This window comes from Xenopus laevis, chromosome 4S, assembly GCF_017654675.1.
Source record: "Xenopus laevis strain J_2021 chromosome 4S, Xenopus_laevis_v10.1, whole genome shotgun sequence".
Classification (NCBI taxonomy): domain Eukaryota; kingdom Metazoa; phylum Chordata; class Amphibia; order Anura; family Pipidae; genus Xenopus; species Xenopus laevis.
In genome coordinates, this window is record NC_054378.1 from 15,167,918 (window position 1) to 15,187,462 (window position 19,545).

A 19,545-nucleotide genomic window follows, 5' to 3' on the forward strand; every position below is an offset into this window, starting at 1 on the left:
GATTTGTGCCATAGTGTTAGAGCTCTTAAGCATTATGGGAGTTGTGCCATAGTGTTAGAGAGCCCTTAAGCGTTATGTGATTTGTGCCATAGTGTTAGAGCCCTTAAACATTATGGGAGTTGTGCCATAGTGTTAGAGAGCCCTTAAGCATTATGGGATTTGTGCCATAGTGTTAGAGCCCTTAAACATTATGGGAGTTGTGACATAGTGTTAGAGAGCCCTTAAGCATTATGGGAGTTGTGCCATAGTGTTAGAGAGCTCATACTTAAAATATGTGCAGGATAAATGACTTGTGACCTCTTTCCATGTACTTCGGCAAAGCATTTTGTATTTTTATTTATAAAGTGTCAGCCTTTTTCACTGCGCCACATGTGTGAATTAGAGTCAGCACCTGAAGCAGCAGCCGATGAGGGAGAGTTTCCGTTGTTGTGGCATGAGATATATAAAGAACTATAAATATTGTTGGTAGGCCGAACATGTTTAGAATTGTCCCATAGATATTTGATGTGGTCAGACTTTTATCTATGATTTTATTTTAAGCACTTACTATTTTCTGTGTTTAGGAAATGTCCTGCACTTTCTACAAATTCGAAAGCAGTTTAAATTGTGCCATCCTCAATGCAAGAGAATTTAATGACTGACGGGTGGGATGTCTGTAGTCACCCTTAAGCTGGCCATAGACGCAAAGATCCGATCGTACGAATCGTGGATTCGTACGATTTTCGGACCGTGTGTGGAGAGTCCCGACATTTTTCGTCCGTCGGAGATCGGTCGTTTGGTCGATCGGACAGGTTAGAAAATTTCTGTCGCCTCCCGATAATATCTCTGCGTGTATTGCCGATCGTACGATTTTCAGAGGGAGACTGTCACTAGCTTTGGTTGGACATAGATATCGTACGATTGCTGTCAGGGGCAGAACATTGGGTGATCTGTTCTTATTTGATCGGAATGGTAAAGACTTTGATCTGAATGGTTAGTGGAGGGTCGGGAGATGGGAAAGTCCGATCGTACATTGATTCGTACGATCGGATCTTTGCGTCTATGGCCAGCTTTAAGGGGTCCTTTTTAAAGTTGGCAGTGTAAAGATTATTTCATTCAGTTTTAAAACTTCCTGTCAAACTGCACTGTGGAAAATCTGTGTGTGGGGCCCCTAAACAAGATCAGACTGTGGTGTAATTGCTAGGGATGAACCAAATCCAGGATTCGGCCTTCTTCAGCAGGATTCGGATTGAATCCTTCTGCCCGGCCGAACCAAATCCGAACCCTAATTTGCATATGGAAAATGGCTCGACATGTTGTACATTATATTTTGTGCTTCTGTACCAGCCCAAGGCAACCACAGCCCTTTAGCAGTAAAGATCTGTGTCTCCAAAGATGCCCCAGTAGCTCCCCATCTTCTTTTCTGCTGATTCACTGCACATGCTCTGTGCTGCTGTCACTTACTGAGCTTAGGGACCCACTCACAATATACAGTACACATAGAATAGAAATGTCACAATATAAGGCTGATTAGTATTTAATACAGATACTTACTACATGGCAGCACAGAAACCAGTACAATTAGCATCAGAATTTAATAATCAGCCCTGTAGCATCAGCTTATATTACAGACCAACCTCATTTTCTGCTGGATAATTAGTGACGAGCCCTAAGCTTAGCTTCTCAACAGCTGCTCAGAGCCCACTGAGCATGTGAGTGTCACAGACACTTTCCAAGATGGTGACCCCCTGTGACAAGTTTGAAGTCCTGGATCATTGCTGCTATTGACAAGCTGAAACTTTAGGCTGGTGCAATAAGTTCAGTATATAAAATATGGCATTTTTAGCCATATTCATTTTTAGGGTTTAGTTCTCCTTTAAAGAGATAAGATTATCCTTTTGCAAGAAGGCACAGCAGTTATATAGATCAGGCCATCCTACTCTAGTTTTGGTATTTTGATTTAATATATGTATAATTTTTAGTGATGGGCGAATAAATTCGCCTGGCATGAATTTACGGCTAATTCCTGCGTTTCGCCGCCGCAGACGAATAAATTCGAGAATCTCCCACAAAAATTCAGCGGTGAAAATTTGCAGCAATATTCAGATTTTCAAGATTTTTCGGTGAAAACTTCGAAATGCTCGATTTTTTTGTGAAAACGATCGAATTGCTCGATTTTTTCATGAAAAGGTTCGATTGCTCGATTTTTTCATGAAAAGGTTCGAATTGCTCGATTTTTTTGTGAAAACGTTCGAATTGCTTGATTTTATCGCGAAAACGTTCGAATTGCTCGATTTTTTCATGAAAACATTTGAATTTCACAAATTTTTCGTGAAAACATTCAAATTTCACGACTTTTTCATGAACTTTCCAATTTCACGGATTTTCAAGAATTCGAGAATTTTTCAGGGAAGCAAAACAGGAGAGATTCGCCCATCACTAATAATTGTTCTTTACAGTGAAGTATTAAGAAGTGGTTATAGTAAAAGAAAAACTTGTCCCCAGAGCTCATAGTCCCATGTGTAAAAAAAAAGAGAGATTTACAATGAAGAACTGAGTACAGCAGATGGCACTACCTGACTTCTTTACGAGTGATTTCAAATGGGTGTGGGAGAAATGCAGGCGCATGTTTCATTCACAAGGTGCTGCCGCATGAGTTTCCCTGAGACCTGCATACTTGGGCTGTGCCAACTCCAACCTCTACTGAAACTCTTAGAGATGTTTGTATTGAGTATAAACCATTTGCGTTTATGAGGGGGTGTTGGATGACACTGGAGCCCACCCACCTCTAACTGCCGGTTAGGTTTCCCCGAGTCTCACACTGCTGCTCTCATTTCTTCACAAGACTTGGAGACAGAAGGACGAGAAGATATTTCAACTTTGATTCCAGACCAGTTTTCCTTGTATCAATGGTTTCTGTCACAGTGAGTATTAATTCTTCTATTCTGTTAAGACACTGGAGCTGGAAAGTTTTGCAAATATCTTTTTTCTGCATATGACATTATTTTGCATTTGTCTGTGTGTCCTGATTAAAAACATACGGTTTATTTTTATACAGTTTTCTGTATCTTGAGTTGTTTTAAAACATTTTCTTCTGAAACTGCTGATTTACATGGATTTAGCTTTTACCATGAGGATGATCATGTTCCTCTATGACTTGTGTTTATATGTTATATTATCCACTTTGTATAACAAAAACAAAGTAACACTTGACATCCAACTCTTGTGTAGTACAGAAACCCATTATCCAGAAAGCTCCATATTACGGAAAGGCTGTCTCCATATTATTATCTAAATTTTTATAAATGATTTCCTTTTTCTCTGTAATAATGAAACAGTAGCTTGTACTTGATCCCAACTAAGATATAATTAATCCTTATTGGAAGCAGAAAGCAGCCAATTGAGTTTATTTAGGGGCAGATTTATCAAGGGTCGAATTTCGAATTTAAAAAACTTTAAAATTCGAATTAAAAAAGACCAACTTTCACGGGCAGATTTATCAAAGGTCGAAGTGAAAATTTTAATTAGAAAAATTTAAATTTCGAGCTGATTTTTGTGTACTTCGCCTAGGGAATGGTCCTTATTCGATTCGATTTTGAAAAAAAATCGGGAACTCAAAATTTATCATGTACTGTCTCTTTAAAAATTCGACTTTGACCATTCGCCATCTAACACCAGATTTAGCCTATGGGGAACCTTCTAAAACCTATTTGGAGTCAATTGGTGGACTTTGAGAAATCAATTTTTTTTGGAAATACCTTTCGAGCTATTTTTTGTGTACTTCAACTAGGGAACAGTCCAAATTCGATTTGAATTTGAAAATAATTTGAAAATTTGAATATCGAAATTTATCATGTACTGTCTCTTTAAAAATTCGACTTTGACCATTCGCCATCTAACACCTGCCGAATCGCTGTTTTAGCCTATGGGGGACCTCCTAAAACCCATTTGGAGTCAATTGGTGGACTCTGAAAAATCAAAGTTTACCTCGATTTGTACAATTCGAATTCTATTGAAAACAGACCTATTCGCACAGCAAAAAAACCTTCGATTTTTTGATAAATTTCTTTTGGTCTTTCTTAATTTGAATTTCGAAGTTATGGGAGTTAAAAAAAAAAAAACTCCCATTACTTCGAAAATTCAACCCTTGATAAATCTGCCCCTTAATGGTTTTCAAGTAGACCTAAGGTATGAAGATCTGAATTACAGGAAGATCCGGTATCCAGAAAACTCCAGGTCCCGAGCATTCTGGATAACAGGTCCTATACCTGTAGATAAAAAAGGAAACATTTGAATGTTAAAATTAGCTGTCAGGTTAATTGGAAATAGGGAGCCATTATTGACGCCATTAAAGGGTCATCTCTGTAAGATTTCAATTATTTGCTTTGCATTTACAGCCACCGAATACATTTCTAAGGGGAGATATCATTCTTTAGACTTCTTGTGTAAGCCAGTTCCTTTAAATATACTTCCCTGCTTATCTGAATAAAAAATGTACAAAGCACGACCTGAGCTGTTAAAGTTTAAATACATGTGCACCGGCTGCTCTTGATAGCAGCTTTAAGTTTTCTATACAGGTACGGGACCTGTCATCCAGAATGCAGGGTTTTCTAGATAACGGATCTTTCCGTAATTTGGATCGTCATACCTTAAGTCTACTAAAAAAATCTTATAAACATTAAATAAACCCAATAGGGTGCTGTTGCTTCCAATAAGGATTAATTATATCTTAGTCGGGATCAAGTACAAGGTACTGTTTTATTATTACAGAGAAAAGGGAATCATGTTTAAAATTTGGATTATTTGGATAAAATGGAGTCTATGGGAGATGGCCTTTCTGTAATTCTGAGCTTTCTAGATAAAGGGTTTCCAGATAATGGATCCCATACCTGTATCCTACACGAAGCATCAAAACCACACATCAAAGCAGAACATTTCTTTTAATAAAGGTCCTGGCTGTATCTCTGTCCCCCACAACTGTGTTTGTCATTTGTCATCCTCTTTGAACTTATCGAGACAAGAAAAACAAATTGACTGTCAAAAATAGGCATTTTTTTCACATGACAATGTTTTCAAATGGGCAATTTGCTCTACACATGGGTCATTTATCCGACAATGTAACGTTACCTATCACTCGAAAAACTACAGATCACACTGCCTTACAAAGGTAGCCGAGGATGAGTAGAGTATAACAGTGCTTTATTAGCAGGCTCATGCAGGCATTACACAACAGCAACTTTAACTTTTAAGCTGTCAGGATGTATGGACAGTTTAAGTCGGAGCACAGTGACATCTACAGGCCATTTGTATAAACACCACATATTCCCCCTATAGTCGGAAAGCATTTGGGCATATGTAATAAACAACAACAATGCATCTTAAAGCAATAATATACATTATTCACATCACATAGTCCTGAGTCCATGAAGGTAATTTTTTGATTATCTCAGTATGCCTTATAGGTTCACTTTCTTCAGGACTATTGCGGTTGACATCAGGAGTAGGAAAATGTCCTTCATCAAAGCATTATCTAACAGGAGCAAGACGACTTGCATTCCATATGCGTCCATCAGACAGTTCATATGTGTATGGTCCTCGCTGGCGCCTCACTTCAAGTGGTGTAGTAAATTTAGATTGTCCTTGTTTCAGTATTCCTGGTTTCTTAATTCTGATTAAAGATCCAGGCTGAAAGTGTACTTCTCTTGCACCACTTTTTCCTTGCATTTGGCTTGTTGAAGGTCCACAATCTCAGCAGTAGACGATTTTGTAGGCACAGTATTTTGTGATGTCTGCAACATGCAACTTAGGGTGCATCTGTCTGCCATGTAATAATTCAGCTGAAGATGATTGGGTTGTTGCATGGCACATTGCTCTGTAGTTATGTAGGAACTCTGTTGTAAATACTTTCCAAGATTTCCCAGTAAGATTTGCTGTCTGTAGTGCTTCTTTCAGACTTCTGTTGAATGGCTCGATTTCTCCATTTGCTTGTGGGTAATACACTGAATATTTCCTATGCACTAAATTCCTCTCTCTCAGAAAGGATTCAAACTTATATGAGACAAACTGTGGTCCGTTGTCTGATATTAACTCCTTTGGATTACCTTCTCTGCTGAAGACTGTAGACAGAAATGTTATTACTGTAGCTGATGTTATATGAGAAACGAATTTCAATTTCAGGCCATTTACTGTAATAGTCTATCAAGGTTATAGCAAATCTACAGTCTATAGGAGCATCTGTAAAAGGACCGATCATATCAATAGCAGGTTTTTCCCATGCTGAATCAGGGAATGGTACTGGTTTTACATCTGGTCTGAACTTCACTTTGTTTACAAAGTTCTTTGCACAGCCCAGTGAAGTGTTGCTTTGTGCTGAAATTTTAGACACTGGCTGTGTGGCAGGCACTGGTGCTGTAGTAATGAGACCATCAACTAATTGTAGGTTTAATGCAGCAAAGAGATCCCTTCCAAGTATAGCAGTACCCTTATTCACAATGTAAAAGTCACATTTTGCAGTATTTGATTCAAATTGTACAGTCACTGGCAAGCAACCAAGCACAGGGATTGGATCCTTTAAGTAACTGACCAGTTTCGGGGCAGGTGCAACAAGCGGATCTTTTGCAAAGTATTTCAAGAAAATATCCTTTGGTAGTATAGAAACAGCTGAACCTGTTGGTTAATGGAGTGTCCCTTGTCAGCAGAAGCAGTACTGACACTGACAGTGCATATAAACTTGTCTGGAATAAATGTACCAGCTTTATCCACACTTAATACTGTGACATTTGTAGAAATGACTTCATGAACTGCTTTAGCAGAACTACGCCAGATCTTAGCAAAATGTCCTACTTTTGTGCATTTGCGGCACCGATTAGCTTTTGCAGGACATGTAACATGATTTGCAGTGTGTTGTGTTGAACCACAGCCAAAGCAGTATTTCTATTTGTATTTGCTGCAAGGTTTTGCAGTGTAGGTGAATCCCCTTTCTTAGCACTGTATTTTGCCTGTGACTGTGCATTATTAGGCCACAGTGCTGAATTCACAGTCTGTACATTCCCAGCAGTTCCCTGACTGAGAGTTTTAGCCTCTGCCACTGCTGTTTCAATTTGGTTAGCAACTGTAATAGCCTTTGCAAGGGTTAAATCCTGCTCTAGGAGCAGTCTCTCTCTAATGTAAGTTTGTTTTTTCCACTATTTGGTCTCTTAGCATTTCATATGTTAGAGTCCCTAACTCACAGGTAACAACCAGCTCTCTCAAAGCTGCTACAAATTTTGCTGTGGATTCGCCATTACGTTGTCCACGTTGGCGGAATTTATATCTTTCAGCAACCACATTTATAGCTTTAAAGTTCTTTATAGCAGCAACACAGTTTCATAAGTCTCATCAGGTAATGGTAATGTATAGAATATACGTTGTCCCTCTGCTACCAGGCAGCGCTTTCTGGCTGCAGAAATCTTCCATTGGTCAGCAGCAATAATGTAGTATTCAAACATACGAATCAAAGCAGAAAAAGGTATGGTAGGCTCACCAGGGTTTGGAAGAAAAGGTGCAGGCTGCTGCAGAGGTAGAAGAGCCAACTCCTCATCAATCTGTTATGTTTTGGGTACTTATGCACAGTATAAGTCTGGGCACAGTGACATCTACAGGCCAATGGTAAAAACAACACAAGATCCAATATATCTTAGAGGGAGGCTTCCTTTCCTAGGAGATGTATTAAAGCTCACTCATGTAACCTATACTAGTACAATCAAAATCTAACAAAATAACTTCCTTTTGCATAAATTCTGCATGTAGAGAGACATGATGTCTGGTGATTTTAATAGAGTGAGCTCTAATACATCTTCTCGGCAAAAAGGAGCCTCCCTATAAGACATGGATCCCCAAACTTTTTTTTACGCATGAGCAACATTCAAAAGTAATAGAAGTTGGAGAGCAACATAATCATGGAAAATGTCCCTCGGGGTGACAAATATGGGTTGTGATTGACTATTGGGAGCCCCTATGTGGACTGGCAGCCTACAGGAGGCTCTGTTTGGCAGGACACCTGGTTTTTATTCAACCAAAACTTGCCGTCAAGCCAAAAATTCAAAAATAAGCTCCTGCTTTGAAGTCACTGGGAGCAACATCAAATGAGCTGGTGAGCAACATGTTGCTCACGAGCTGGGATCACAGCTATAAGGTATATTGGATCTAACTGTGAATATCTGACACCCAACTACTGCATGACGCCAGAATGAAGAGAAACAGATGCCGAGAGAGGAATAGTGAACATAAACTTGATTATTTCAGAAATGGTACAGAATGTTTAATTGATTATATTTAGAAAACTTCTTATTTCAGTGTGCTGAAGCTTACATTAAACTTTTATTTTCGCGATAGTTCCCCTTTAATATACAACATTTCATCTGATTCTGCTCTAGCCTATGGGGCAAATTTACTAAAGGGCGAAGTGACTAACGCTGGCGAATTTCGGTGACGTCATTTCGGAACTTCGCCAATTTACTAACAGTTGCTGGCGTAACTTCGCTATAGAAGAGATAAACTCTAGCAGTACTTCACTCCCTAACGCCAGGCGAATTTGAGCTCTGGTGAATGGACGTAACTACGCAAATTCATTAAGATGTGGATTTTACTGAACGTTACCTCTTGCGCCAGACTTGCCTTTGCCAGTTCAGATCAGGCAAAGTGCAATAGAGTAGACAGGACTTCCTAAAAAACAATTGAAAATTTTTCTAAGTCCCAAAAAACACTGGCGTCTTTTCCTTTTTTCAAGGTGATAAGCTGCAAAAGAGCGTAAATTTTCTTTGGGGTAACCAACTTCCCCCCTACATTCCCTAACATATGGCACATAAACTATACACTGGGCTCATGTGTAGGGCATTATAACAACTTTATTTTATTTTATTAAGGTTCCCTGGGCTTGTGTAGTGTAATGTATTTGTTGCAACATATACGTCCATTGAACTTTAACTTACTGCCGTATGCAAATTGGCCAACACTAGCGCAACTTTGCTTCGCATGGTGCAGTAATGCTAGCGCAACTTCGGATTTTAGTGAATTAGCGTTGGCCTGGCGAATCTACTCTTGGCGAAGTGTTGCGCTGTGAGCGAAGCCATCGCTGGCGATTTTTCAGAGGTTAGTAAATTTGCCCCTATGAGTTTTCTCCTGTCTTATTTTCTACTATGCCAAACCCTGGGAGCCACTCTTATGTCCTTTTCAGCTCACTCATGCACATGTATAGCCAGCTCATTTGGTAGTGGCTGCTAAGTTTTGGGGGTTAACCCTTCCGTAAAGCATATGAGAGCAAAATGTCTGTTTTCTAACAATATAACATTCTTAAGTAAACAATCCTGTCCGCTGCATTCTGTACCAAATGAACATGTTTATTACCAGGTTCTTGTAATATTTATAATTCTAAGCTTTGTTTAACTATCAGTCACCTAGAGACAGATGGTTTTGTTCATATACTGTCATAGTTTTAAACTACCTTTGTGGAACAGTGACCCCTCGGCTATTTGCTGACACAAAGTGGGACCTAGTATCCAGAATGCTCAGGACCTGGCGTTTTTTGGATAATGGATCTTTCCATAATTTGGAAGAAAGAAACCCAATAGACTGTTTTTTGCCTCCAATAAGGATTAATTAAATCTTAATTTGGATAATGTACAAGGTACTGATTTATTATTGCAGACAAAAAAGGAAATCTTTTGTAATAATTCCGATTATTTGGATAAAATCGAGTCTATGTGAGATGGCCATTCTGTAATTTGGAGCTTTCTGGATAATGGGTTTCCGGATAACGGATCCTACACCTGTACGTTGAATAGTGTGACTGACATAGTTGTATTTAGGAAGAGGTTCAGGTATAGCATTGTTTTATAGTATTTAGGTTTTATTGTTCTTAAGGGCAGGACGCCAAGGACGATTGCGGCGCGATCCGACCTGCTGCGCAGAAATGCAGGTGTCATGTCGGATGCGACGGAAATAATAAACGCTGCAGCGGCAGTCGCGTCGCATTAACGCTGTGACACGATCCGACAATAGAATTACTTACCTTATTTCTGTCGCATCCGACATGACACCTGTGTTTTTGCGCAGCGCGTCGGATCGCAGCGGAATCGTCGGTGGAGTCCTGCCCTTGATGATTTAGGGTTACATTGCAAACCTGCATTTGTCTGTTGTAGAATGCTGGGAGTTTCATTTTAGAAAAACAGACTACTGAATATCTCATTAATCAAAGAATTGGGTTAGGATCCTGTTCAATCAATAATTGGATTTTTAGGCTGGATTATTTTAGAGATGTAAAGAAAATTCCACATGTTTTTTCAGACCTGACTACTAAATGATTTCCCTTTGAGTGCAATGCTCAGAGCTGCAGTGGTAGGTCGTTCCACCATGACTGTCTGTATATCCAATAACTAGTTGACTATAAATAAAAACAAAAAGGATGGGCTTAAATTATAGGAAGAATATGCACATTGCTAATAGGTTATAGAAGGCTTCTGGGCTAGGACAGGACAGGAGGCTAATTTTAATGGAGAACTAACCCCTTTGATTTGGCTAAAAATGCCATATTTTATATACTGAAATTATTGCACGAGGCTAAAGTTTCAGCTTGTCAATAGCAGCAATGATCCAGGACTTCAAACTTGTCACAGGGGGTCACCATCTTGGAAAGTGTCTGTGACACTCACATGCTCAGTGGGCTCTGAGCAGCTGTTGAGAAGCTAAGCTTAGGGCTCGTCACTAATTATCAAGCAGAAAATGAGGTTGGACTGTAATATAAGCTGATGCCACAGGGTTGATTATTAAATTCTGATGCTAATTGCACTGGTTTCTGTGCTGTCATGTAGTAATTATCTGTATTAATTATTAATCAGTCTGATATTGTGACATTTCTATTCTATGTGTACTGAATATTGTGAGTGGGACCCTAAGCTCAGTAAGTGACAGCAGCACAGAGCATGTGCAGTGAATCAGCAGAAAAGAAGATGGGGAGCTACTGGGGCATCTTTGGAGACACAGATCTTTGCTGCTAAAGGGCTGTGGTTGCCTTGGGCTGGTACTGAAGCAAAAACATAATGTACAACATTTCTAGCTACTTCTTTAGTTAATCTTTACTTCTCCATTAAGGGCTTTAGCACACGGGCAGATTCGATTTCCGAAGTCGCCTGACGTTTCCTCGTGAGGCAACTTCAGAAATCGAAGCTTCGCGAGTGCATTGCCGCAGGCGATTTTTCATTTTAGCAGGCGGATGGCAGGGGAAGGCAGTTCAGGGAGATTGTTGCCCCGAAGAAGAGATGATCAGTCGCCAGTCGACTAAATCTCCCCGAATCTGCCCGTGTGGTAAAGCCCTTACTCCAAGTCACATGAGCAATACAGTTCTAGGCAATGTTGGACATATCCCCCTTCCTCAGAAGCAACCCCGCTCCCGGGGGATATCAGGGGACAGCATGGGGCTGCAAATGGGTACGCGTCTGGGTCGTTGGGGCCAACCGGGGTTTTATCCGGTTGCCCAGTCTGACCATGGTTCTAGGGTGTAAATTAAACAATTTGAAAAGGAAATTGTAAAGACAGTGTATAAATTTTTGACATTGACCAGAAATAATTTTCTGCCTGTTTCTTTCATTGCAGTTGCTAAACTCCTTGGGAGCAGATCGGGACACCGGCTGTAAACATGGCTTATTCTTTGGAGATGGGCAGAGGAAAGTGGATTATATCCTGGCATTCACCTACAAGAAGTCTTCTGGCAGCAGAACACCACACAAAAAGAACCATAACAGCAACTCTGTACATAGCTTGCACAGCCCAAAGGATGATCACCATCTGCCTGGGGGAGGAGCTGACCTGGAGGCAATGGAAGCAGAGCCTAAAATGGATTATCATGAAGATGACAAACGTTTCCGAAGGGAAGAATATGAAGGCAACCTGATAGAGACTGGTCTAGAACTGGAAAGGGATGAAGAGGTAAAAATGATGAACATTATTATAAGTCCAAAGAAGTAGTTCAGGTGGCACTCCGGATAAATATAAAGAGGTTTTTTGTATGATGGGTAACAATATCGCCTTACGCGTTTCGGGAAAGCATTCCCTTAATCATAGGCATTATTATAAGTGTGTGTTGCACCAGATAGCTCATAGACACATGTAAAGTATGTATTGCATACAGTATATGCGCCCACATAGTTAGCCAAATCATGACTGTGACTGGTTGGCCCTTTGGCAATTGTTTTGGGATTTTTACAGAGTCTCCACTTGACCTGTTGAATATCTACCAGAAGTTTTCACCTGCTCACTACTTTGGCAGCCAGTGTCTGTCCATGGTGGGCACCATTACCTTGACAGTTTTTTTTCAGCTCAATATTTGTGCAGTTGTGAGAGTATGTTGAAAAGTAAGATAAACGTTCCTCTGAGAATTATGCACAAACTATTATTATGTACAAAAAACACCATTATACTTAAGCAACAGCCAATTACTAAGAAGGTCTGTCCAACTCCAGGCAAGGTTTACACTATATCCTTTACTTAGTACTGATGAGGTCTGCATAATGGAATAGAAGCTGAATATACCTTTATGTGACTCTTGCTCTTTTCATAGCTTCCATGAATATGTTACTGGCTCAGCTCATAGTTTGTTTTACATAAACCTCTTTTAGTCTTGCTGACTAGCTACAGCCTTCCTCATTCCATTCCATAGCTCCCTATGGTGTTATTTTCCTCTTGCAAGAAACCATTAGGTCTGGCATGGCATGGGTGGGTGAGAAACAGAATAGGCATCACATCATACATATAAGCGTCATACATTAAATGACGACCAAGTGAGCTGTCATAGGATTTGAGATGTGTGTTGAAACTGGCTCCTAAATGCCTATACACTAAGGGGCAGATTTATCTGTGAATTAGAGGGAATTTTCGAAGTTAAAAAATTCGAAATACGAAGTAATTTTTTGGATACTTCCACCATCGAATAGGATACTACGACTTCGACTTCGAATCGAAGTAAAATAGTTCGAATATTCGACCATTCGATAATCGAAGTACTGTCTCTTTAAAAAAACGTTGATTTCAATACTTCGCCAAATTAAACCTGCCGAAGTGCTATATGTTAGCCTATGGGGCTAAGTTTTTAGAAGTTGAAGTAAAATCATTCGATCGATCGCTGAAATCCTTTGAATCGTTCAATTCTAAGGGTTTAATCAACCATCAAATAGGATACTAAGACTTCGAATTCGATTCGAAGTAAAATAGTTCGAATATTCTACCATTCGATAATCGAAGTACTGTCTCTTTAAAAAAACTTTGATTTCAATACTTTGCCAAATTAAACCTGCAGAAGTGCTATATGTTAGCCTATGGGGACCTTCTAGAGCATTTTTTTGGAAGTCGAAGTAAAATCATTTGAATCCTTCGAATCGTTCGAAGGACCGCAGGATACCCAAATTCGATGAAAAAAACGCTGACTTCGATATTCAAAGTTGAAGTATTCCAATTCGATGGTCGAATTTCAAAGTATTTTTAACTTCGAAATTCGACCCTTGATAAATCTGCCCCTAAATAAAGTGGTGACTTTATTAACCAGACTTACCTTTTGGAGCTGATTGGCTGTAATACACAAATCATGGGTTAGTTAGGACATCTATGGCGAGTTACAAAGATGGATGAAATTGTAACATTACTTCCTGAAGTATACAGAGACTGAAAGGTGGTTTATTATTTATATATCACGTGCCCCTGATAAGTGCAAACATAAAAATTAAAAATAGATCATGGGTATCGCTACCCAGAATCTCCAGAGTTCCGACCTAGGGAACTCCTTACCCCAATGGAGTTGATGATCTGGCTCAATCTTCGTTCTATCGCCCTTCACAGAGGATCTACACTGGCATTGTGAGCAGGACAATCCCCTCTGTATCCACATAGGAATTGTCAGTGCGTATGCACCACCAAATCAAACTCGGCCTGGTCTTCCTCTCGCAAGGTTGCGAGTTTGACCAGCACCCATGCAGTGACTTTTTTTGAGTGCACCAGCTCATCGTTCGCGAGTTGAAATGCTGAAAAGCCGCTCAACCCCTTTCCAATTGGGTGCACATGGGCAAGGCTTAATATACACACTACACAAGTTAACCCCAGCCAGAGCCGGGCCAACCCGGCCAGGCACCCTAGGCAACCTGCCCGGCCACGGCGCCGGCTTAGTGTCTGCTCAATCGCGCATGCGCGCAAGCGCATTAAACGCAAATTACCAGCGGCAGCCAGGGAGACACAGGAACGGACATGGGGTAGGCGACAAGGCAGTTATGTGCCTGGTGCCCCCTAAGCTTTGCGCCCCTGGCACGTGCCTACCCTGCCTACTCCTAGTTCCGGCCCTGACCCCAGCACTCCAATGGGAAAACATTTTTGCACAACTGAACTGTAACTTTTCATAAAAAAGACACTTTTAGTTACGAAGTTTGTACAAAGTATGCATAAGCTGATGCGCCCCGTCAAGGCAGTGTCCATGCGTCAGTCGTAACTAAGTGAAAAAATAAAGTGTTATCTTTGGGGGGAGAACGACCATACCTGCTTCTCTCTTTATTTAGCATGATCTCTTCCAAAAACACATTAGGTAGGGGGTTGGGAGAGCAAGCATTTAAGTAGAGAGAGAGACATCTCCCCACAATATAAAATTTTAAAAAAAAACAAGCTGAAATGCCACTCATCCCGCTAACCCTCTACCTAATGTATCTTTGGAAGAGATGCTGAATCAACAGGCTATATGGGCTTGTCAGTAGTAGTATCTATAAAAAGAAGTAGGATCAGGACTGAGAAGAAGGACAGACAGTTCAATTATTTGCTATGTTCAATTTGAAATCGGGGTCATTTGTGCAGTGAAGTAGATATCAAGGAGGGTAGTTACTAGTTAGAGATATAGGGCTGCATTTCATGGGTTAGTGAAAGTCTAAATAAATAAGCAGATACCGCCTGCATGTGTCTGAGCACTTACTGTACTGGAACTTTTCACTTGGCTTGCATGGGAGGGATTGAAAAGTCATTTATGGAGCTCATGTAAAAGAAATATTCAGTGCATTCATGCAGCATATCTAGAAGGTTACATAGCAGGCACTGGGTTAGTGTACTAAGAAGACAGTTGGTACTGGGTACAATGTATTTAATAAAAATATATATGTTGTCTTTCCTGAGAAGCAGAGGGGAGCTGGCCGAAGTTTCTGTAATATAATCTGCAGCTTGCATTCAGCTCAGTTATCATGTGTGCTGAGAAACGAATAACCGTCAGCTGAACAGCTAGCAGTGTATCATGTACAAAGTGACTCAATCTCTAAAGCTGGTAAACAAAACTCTGTATTTGTTAGCTTTTACCTAAAACTGCTTATTCACTCTTACTCCTATTCTCCTGACCCAGGGACACTTGTACAGCCTTATACTCACACCACTGGGGAGGGAACTATAGCCGAACATCTACTGTCAGATCACTCTAGGAACTGCCCATGGCAACATTGTGTTGCCAATAACCATTCCCAAAGCCATAAGACAATAATAGCTGTCAGAATCAACATCAGAATTTGCAGAGCCCCATACAACAACATTTTCTGGGCTCCCCTACAAGTAAAAAAAAAACATTGATGCCGTGGCCCCCCTACAAGTTAAAAAAAGAAACATTGGTGGGACAGGTTCAAGTAAAAAAAAACCTTGGTCACCAGCCCCCCCCCAAATTAAAAAACAAACAAAAAACATTTGTGGTCAGGGCCCCCTCCCCAAGTTAAAAAAAAACATCACCGTCCAGTACCCCCCCAAGTTAAAAAAAAATTGTGCCTACAGGTTTAAAAAAAAAAACAAAACTGCTCAGCATGGCTCGGCTTCTACTTTGGCGCAACTTGGCTCCTACTTCAGCTCAACTCGGCTCCTACATTGGCACAACTCGGCTCATACTTCGGTGCAACTCGCTCCTACTTTGGTACAACTCACTTCTACTTTGGCTCAACTCGGCTCCTACTTCGGCACAACTCATTTCTACTTCGGCTCAACTCGGCTCCTACTTCGGCGCAACTCACTTCTACTTCGGCTCAACTAGGTTCCTACTTCGGCACAACTCAGCACCCAGGCCCAGACTTGCAATCTGTGGGTTCTGGCAAATGCCAGAGGGGCTGCTGTATGGTTCCATAGAAAGTTACCATATAGTGGGCTGGTAGGGGGCTAATTGGGCTGGTAGGGGGCTGTTTGGGCCTCTGTGTACTTGGAATGGCAGGGCCTATTTTGACTCCCAGTCCAGGCCTGTCAGCACCTACTTCGGCACAACTCAGCACCTACTTTGGCACAACTCGGCTCCTACTTCGGTGGAACTCGCTCCTACATTGGCAGTTCAAAGGATGTGTGGGCTGAACCAGGGTCGACCTTGCAGTGCTCCTCGCAGGTGGCAGGAGGGTGCGGGTTGAGCTCTTCTCCTGCTTTCCCCGTCACCTTCAAATGCTGGCATCAGACTTCCGGGTTCCGGTTTTATAGTGTTGCGTCTGCTCGCCCCACCCCTTTTGTGACAATATCGCGGCGCAGGTCTATTAAAGGACCCTGGGTGGGCGCGGGAAACCCTGACCCGCACATCACTAGTGCCCAGCTAATCCAGGAAACGCAACACGGCTGTCCCCCCTTAACATATAGAAGCCATTGGGTCCGGGACAATTGTCCCCCCAGTGCCCCCCTGATGGCGGCCCTGGTAGCAGTATAAACTAATATATTGCCTATATGGTGTGTCAATTACTAATAAGCAGAACGCTTACTAAATATTCTCTCTCATGCCACTGATGATGTTCAGTGTAGTGCTCGGTTACATTTTGAGACCATGTCAGTTCTCTTCTGAGAAAAAGCAGTTTTTAATATTTCTTACATTATTTTAGTCAAACAGCATAAAACTCCCAGGTGCTCAGTTCAGCCTCCACATGTTTATATAAAGATACTCATTTGCAGCAACACAAGTGGGTTTGGGTCAGTGGCATATGTAGATGTTACTGGGTCCCACAGTAAATTCATTTTAGGGCCCCCAACTTATGCTAAGGTTGTCCTTTTTTATAAATCTATGTTGAAATTGCTCATTAATTCGGGCCTCATGGGGCCCCTATACCCACTGGGGCCCCTGCAGCCGCAGGGTCTGCTTCGTCTGTAGTCACGCCCTTGGCTTATGTGCTACAATGAAACAAGGTTAATCCTTAGGAGGTCATTTTCTCCTGGACTAGACTCTAGCAGTACATACCGGCAATCAAATTATGGTTTGAAAGCCTCTGTGTCTATTATTGCAAGTGGGGAGACTGGTGTGCAACCTGCATGCTTATAAATAGCAATTTGTTTCTAATGGAGGCGTCTGTATGATGATATGTTAATGTTGTCACTGTTGCCAGACGCTTGATCCCTTTTTGTCCCGTCATTATTTTGTATGTTGTAATGCTGTTCTGTTCTCTACACACATTACTAAAGATAAGGTTATATAACATGCTAATGTGCTAAACCCGACTCTCTGTGTTGAAGGGGATTTGCCTTTTTAAAGGTGGATTGTCTTAAAGGCAGTATTTGGGTACTTTATTTCCCCATAAATAGAAAATAAAGCATAAGAGCATAATATATTATATACCCAGATTGTTCCTTATATGAATATCTTACATTTATAGGAAAGGCGGTTCTCATCTATTAACTAGCCAAGCCACTGTTAGCTTTGTGTCCCTGGCAGAAGAGTTAGTTTGAATCAAAATTATTAAAGGTATGGGACCTGTTATCCAGAAAGCTCAGGTTTTTCCAGATAATGGATCTTTCCGTAATTTGGACCTTCATACCCGAAGTCCACTAGAAAATCAAGTAAACATTATAATAAACCCAAAAAGGCTGATTTGGCTTCCAATAAGGATTAATTATATCTTAGTTGGGACAGTACAAGAGACTGTTTTATAATTACAGAGAAAAACAAAATCATTTTTAAAAATTCGGATTATTTGTATAAAATGGAGTTTATATGAAATGGGCTTTCTGTAATTTGGAGCTTTCAGGATAGCAGATTTCCGGATAACGGATCCTATACAGGGACGTAACTACAGAGGAAGCAGACCCTGCGGCTGCAGAGGGGTCCAGGAGGTATAGGGGCCCCATGAGGCCCTAATTCATATACAATTTCAATAAATTCTGGTAAAACAGGTCAATCTCTAGACATTTTGGGGGCCTGAAAAATAATTTGCAAGAAAGCAATACAGCAATCATAAATCTATATTCCAGAATTCAGAATTCACTGCATTTTTTTTCATCCAACTATATAGTACAGGTATCGGATACGTTATCTGGAAACCTGTTATGCAGAAAGTTCCCGAATTATGGAAAGGCCGTCTCCCATAAACTCCATTATAATGAAATAATCCAAATTTTTAAAACTGATTTCACTTTTCTCTGTAATAATAAAACAGTCCCTTGTACTTGATCCCAACTAAGATATAATTAATCCTTATTGGAAGCAAAACCAGCCTATTGGGTTTATTTAATGGTTACAGGATTTTATAGTAGACTTAAGATATGCAGATCCAAATTAATGAGATCCATTATCTGGAATACCCCAGGTCCCAAGCATTCTGGATAATAGGTCCCATACCTGTACTTATAGTAGATAAAAGTAATTGGTGCAAAATGGTAATTTATTCTTTTATAAAAAGTATCTTCTAAAGTAAAGATATTTCTGAGTTAATGTTATATGTCATGTTATATGGGTTCTTTTAAAGTGTTCCCCAAAATAATCAATTGAAGAAATAGAAGTCTAAGGGGTTGTTTAGTAAAGTCCGAATGTTAAAAACACTAAAAAATTCTATAAAATCTGAATTTTTAGTGCAAAAAAAAATCTCAAATTTTTCGAGATTTATTATACCCTGAAGCTGCAAAAAGTCCACATCTGAAAATACTCCATCTTCAACCAGTCGAGGCCCTGTAAAAAGTCAATGGCAGAGGTCCTGTTCGCAGTTTGAAGATATTATTGCCTGGACTGGGTTTTATACGATAATCCGAACATTTCGGACTTTTCCGCTGATTTCATGAAATATTCTTTTCGGCAGGGGCGTAACTATAGATGAAGCAGACCCTGTGGCTGCAGGGGGGCTCAGGAAGTATTGGGGGCCCCATATGGCCCAAAATAATGAGCAATTTCAACATATATTGATAAAAAAAGGGCAACCTCTGGATATGGTAGCGGCCCTAGAATTAATTTGCTGTGGGGCCCTGTAATATCTAGTTACACCACTGCTTTTCGGGTGTCAAATTCTAAAAATTCGGATTTCCGCTCAATAATCTGAAAAGGTCACCGTTTTTGTGCGACAATCCGAAAAAGTTGTGTTTTTTCCCCGATTAATTTTTTTTACTTTTTTTATTGATAAATAAGGGCAAATCGTGGATTCTGGTTTGGTCTGATTTTTTTTTTTATCAAATTCTAAAAATTCAGATTTCCGCTCAATAATCTTAAAAAGTCAACGTTTTTGTGCGACAATCCGAAAAAGCTGTGTCTTTTTCCAATCAATTTTTTTTACTTTTTTATATTGATAAATAAGGGCAAATCGGGAATTCTAG

General features: G+C 40.4%; 1 protein-coding gene across 7 annotated transcripts in view; it reads left to right on the forward strand.

Annotated features, from left to right (window-relative positions):
- ano1.S (anoctamin 1, calcium activated chloride channel S homeolog) overlaps positions 1-19,545 on the forward strand; it is a 120,027-nt gene that overhangs the window by 50,068 nt on the left and 50,414 nt on the right. For 6 of the 7 annotated variants that reach the window (XM_018259775.2, XM_041591461.1, XM_041591459.1 and 3 more), the window contains exon 3: positions 11,608-11,940. In XM_018259775.2, coding sequence (XP_018115264.1) covers positions 11,608-11,940 — 333 coding nt within the window. Of the gene's footprint in view, positions 1-2,647; positions 2,904-11,607; positions 11,941-19,545 lie in introns of those variants that run through there. The other variant, XM_041591465.1, reaches the window with a different exon arrangement.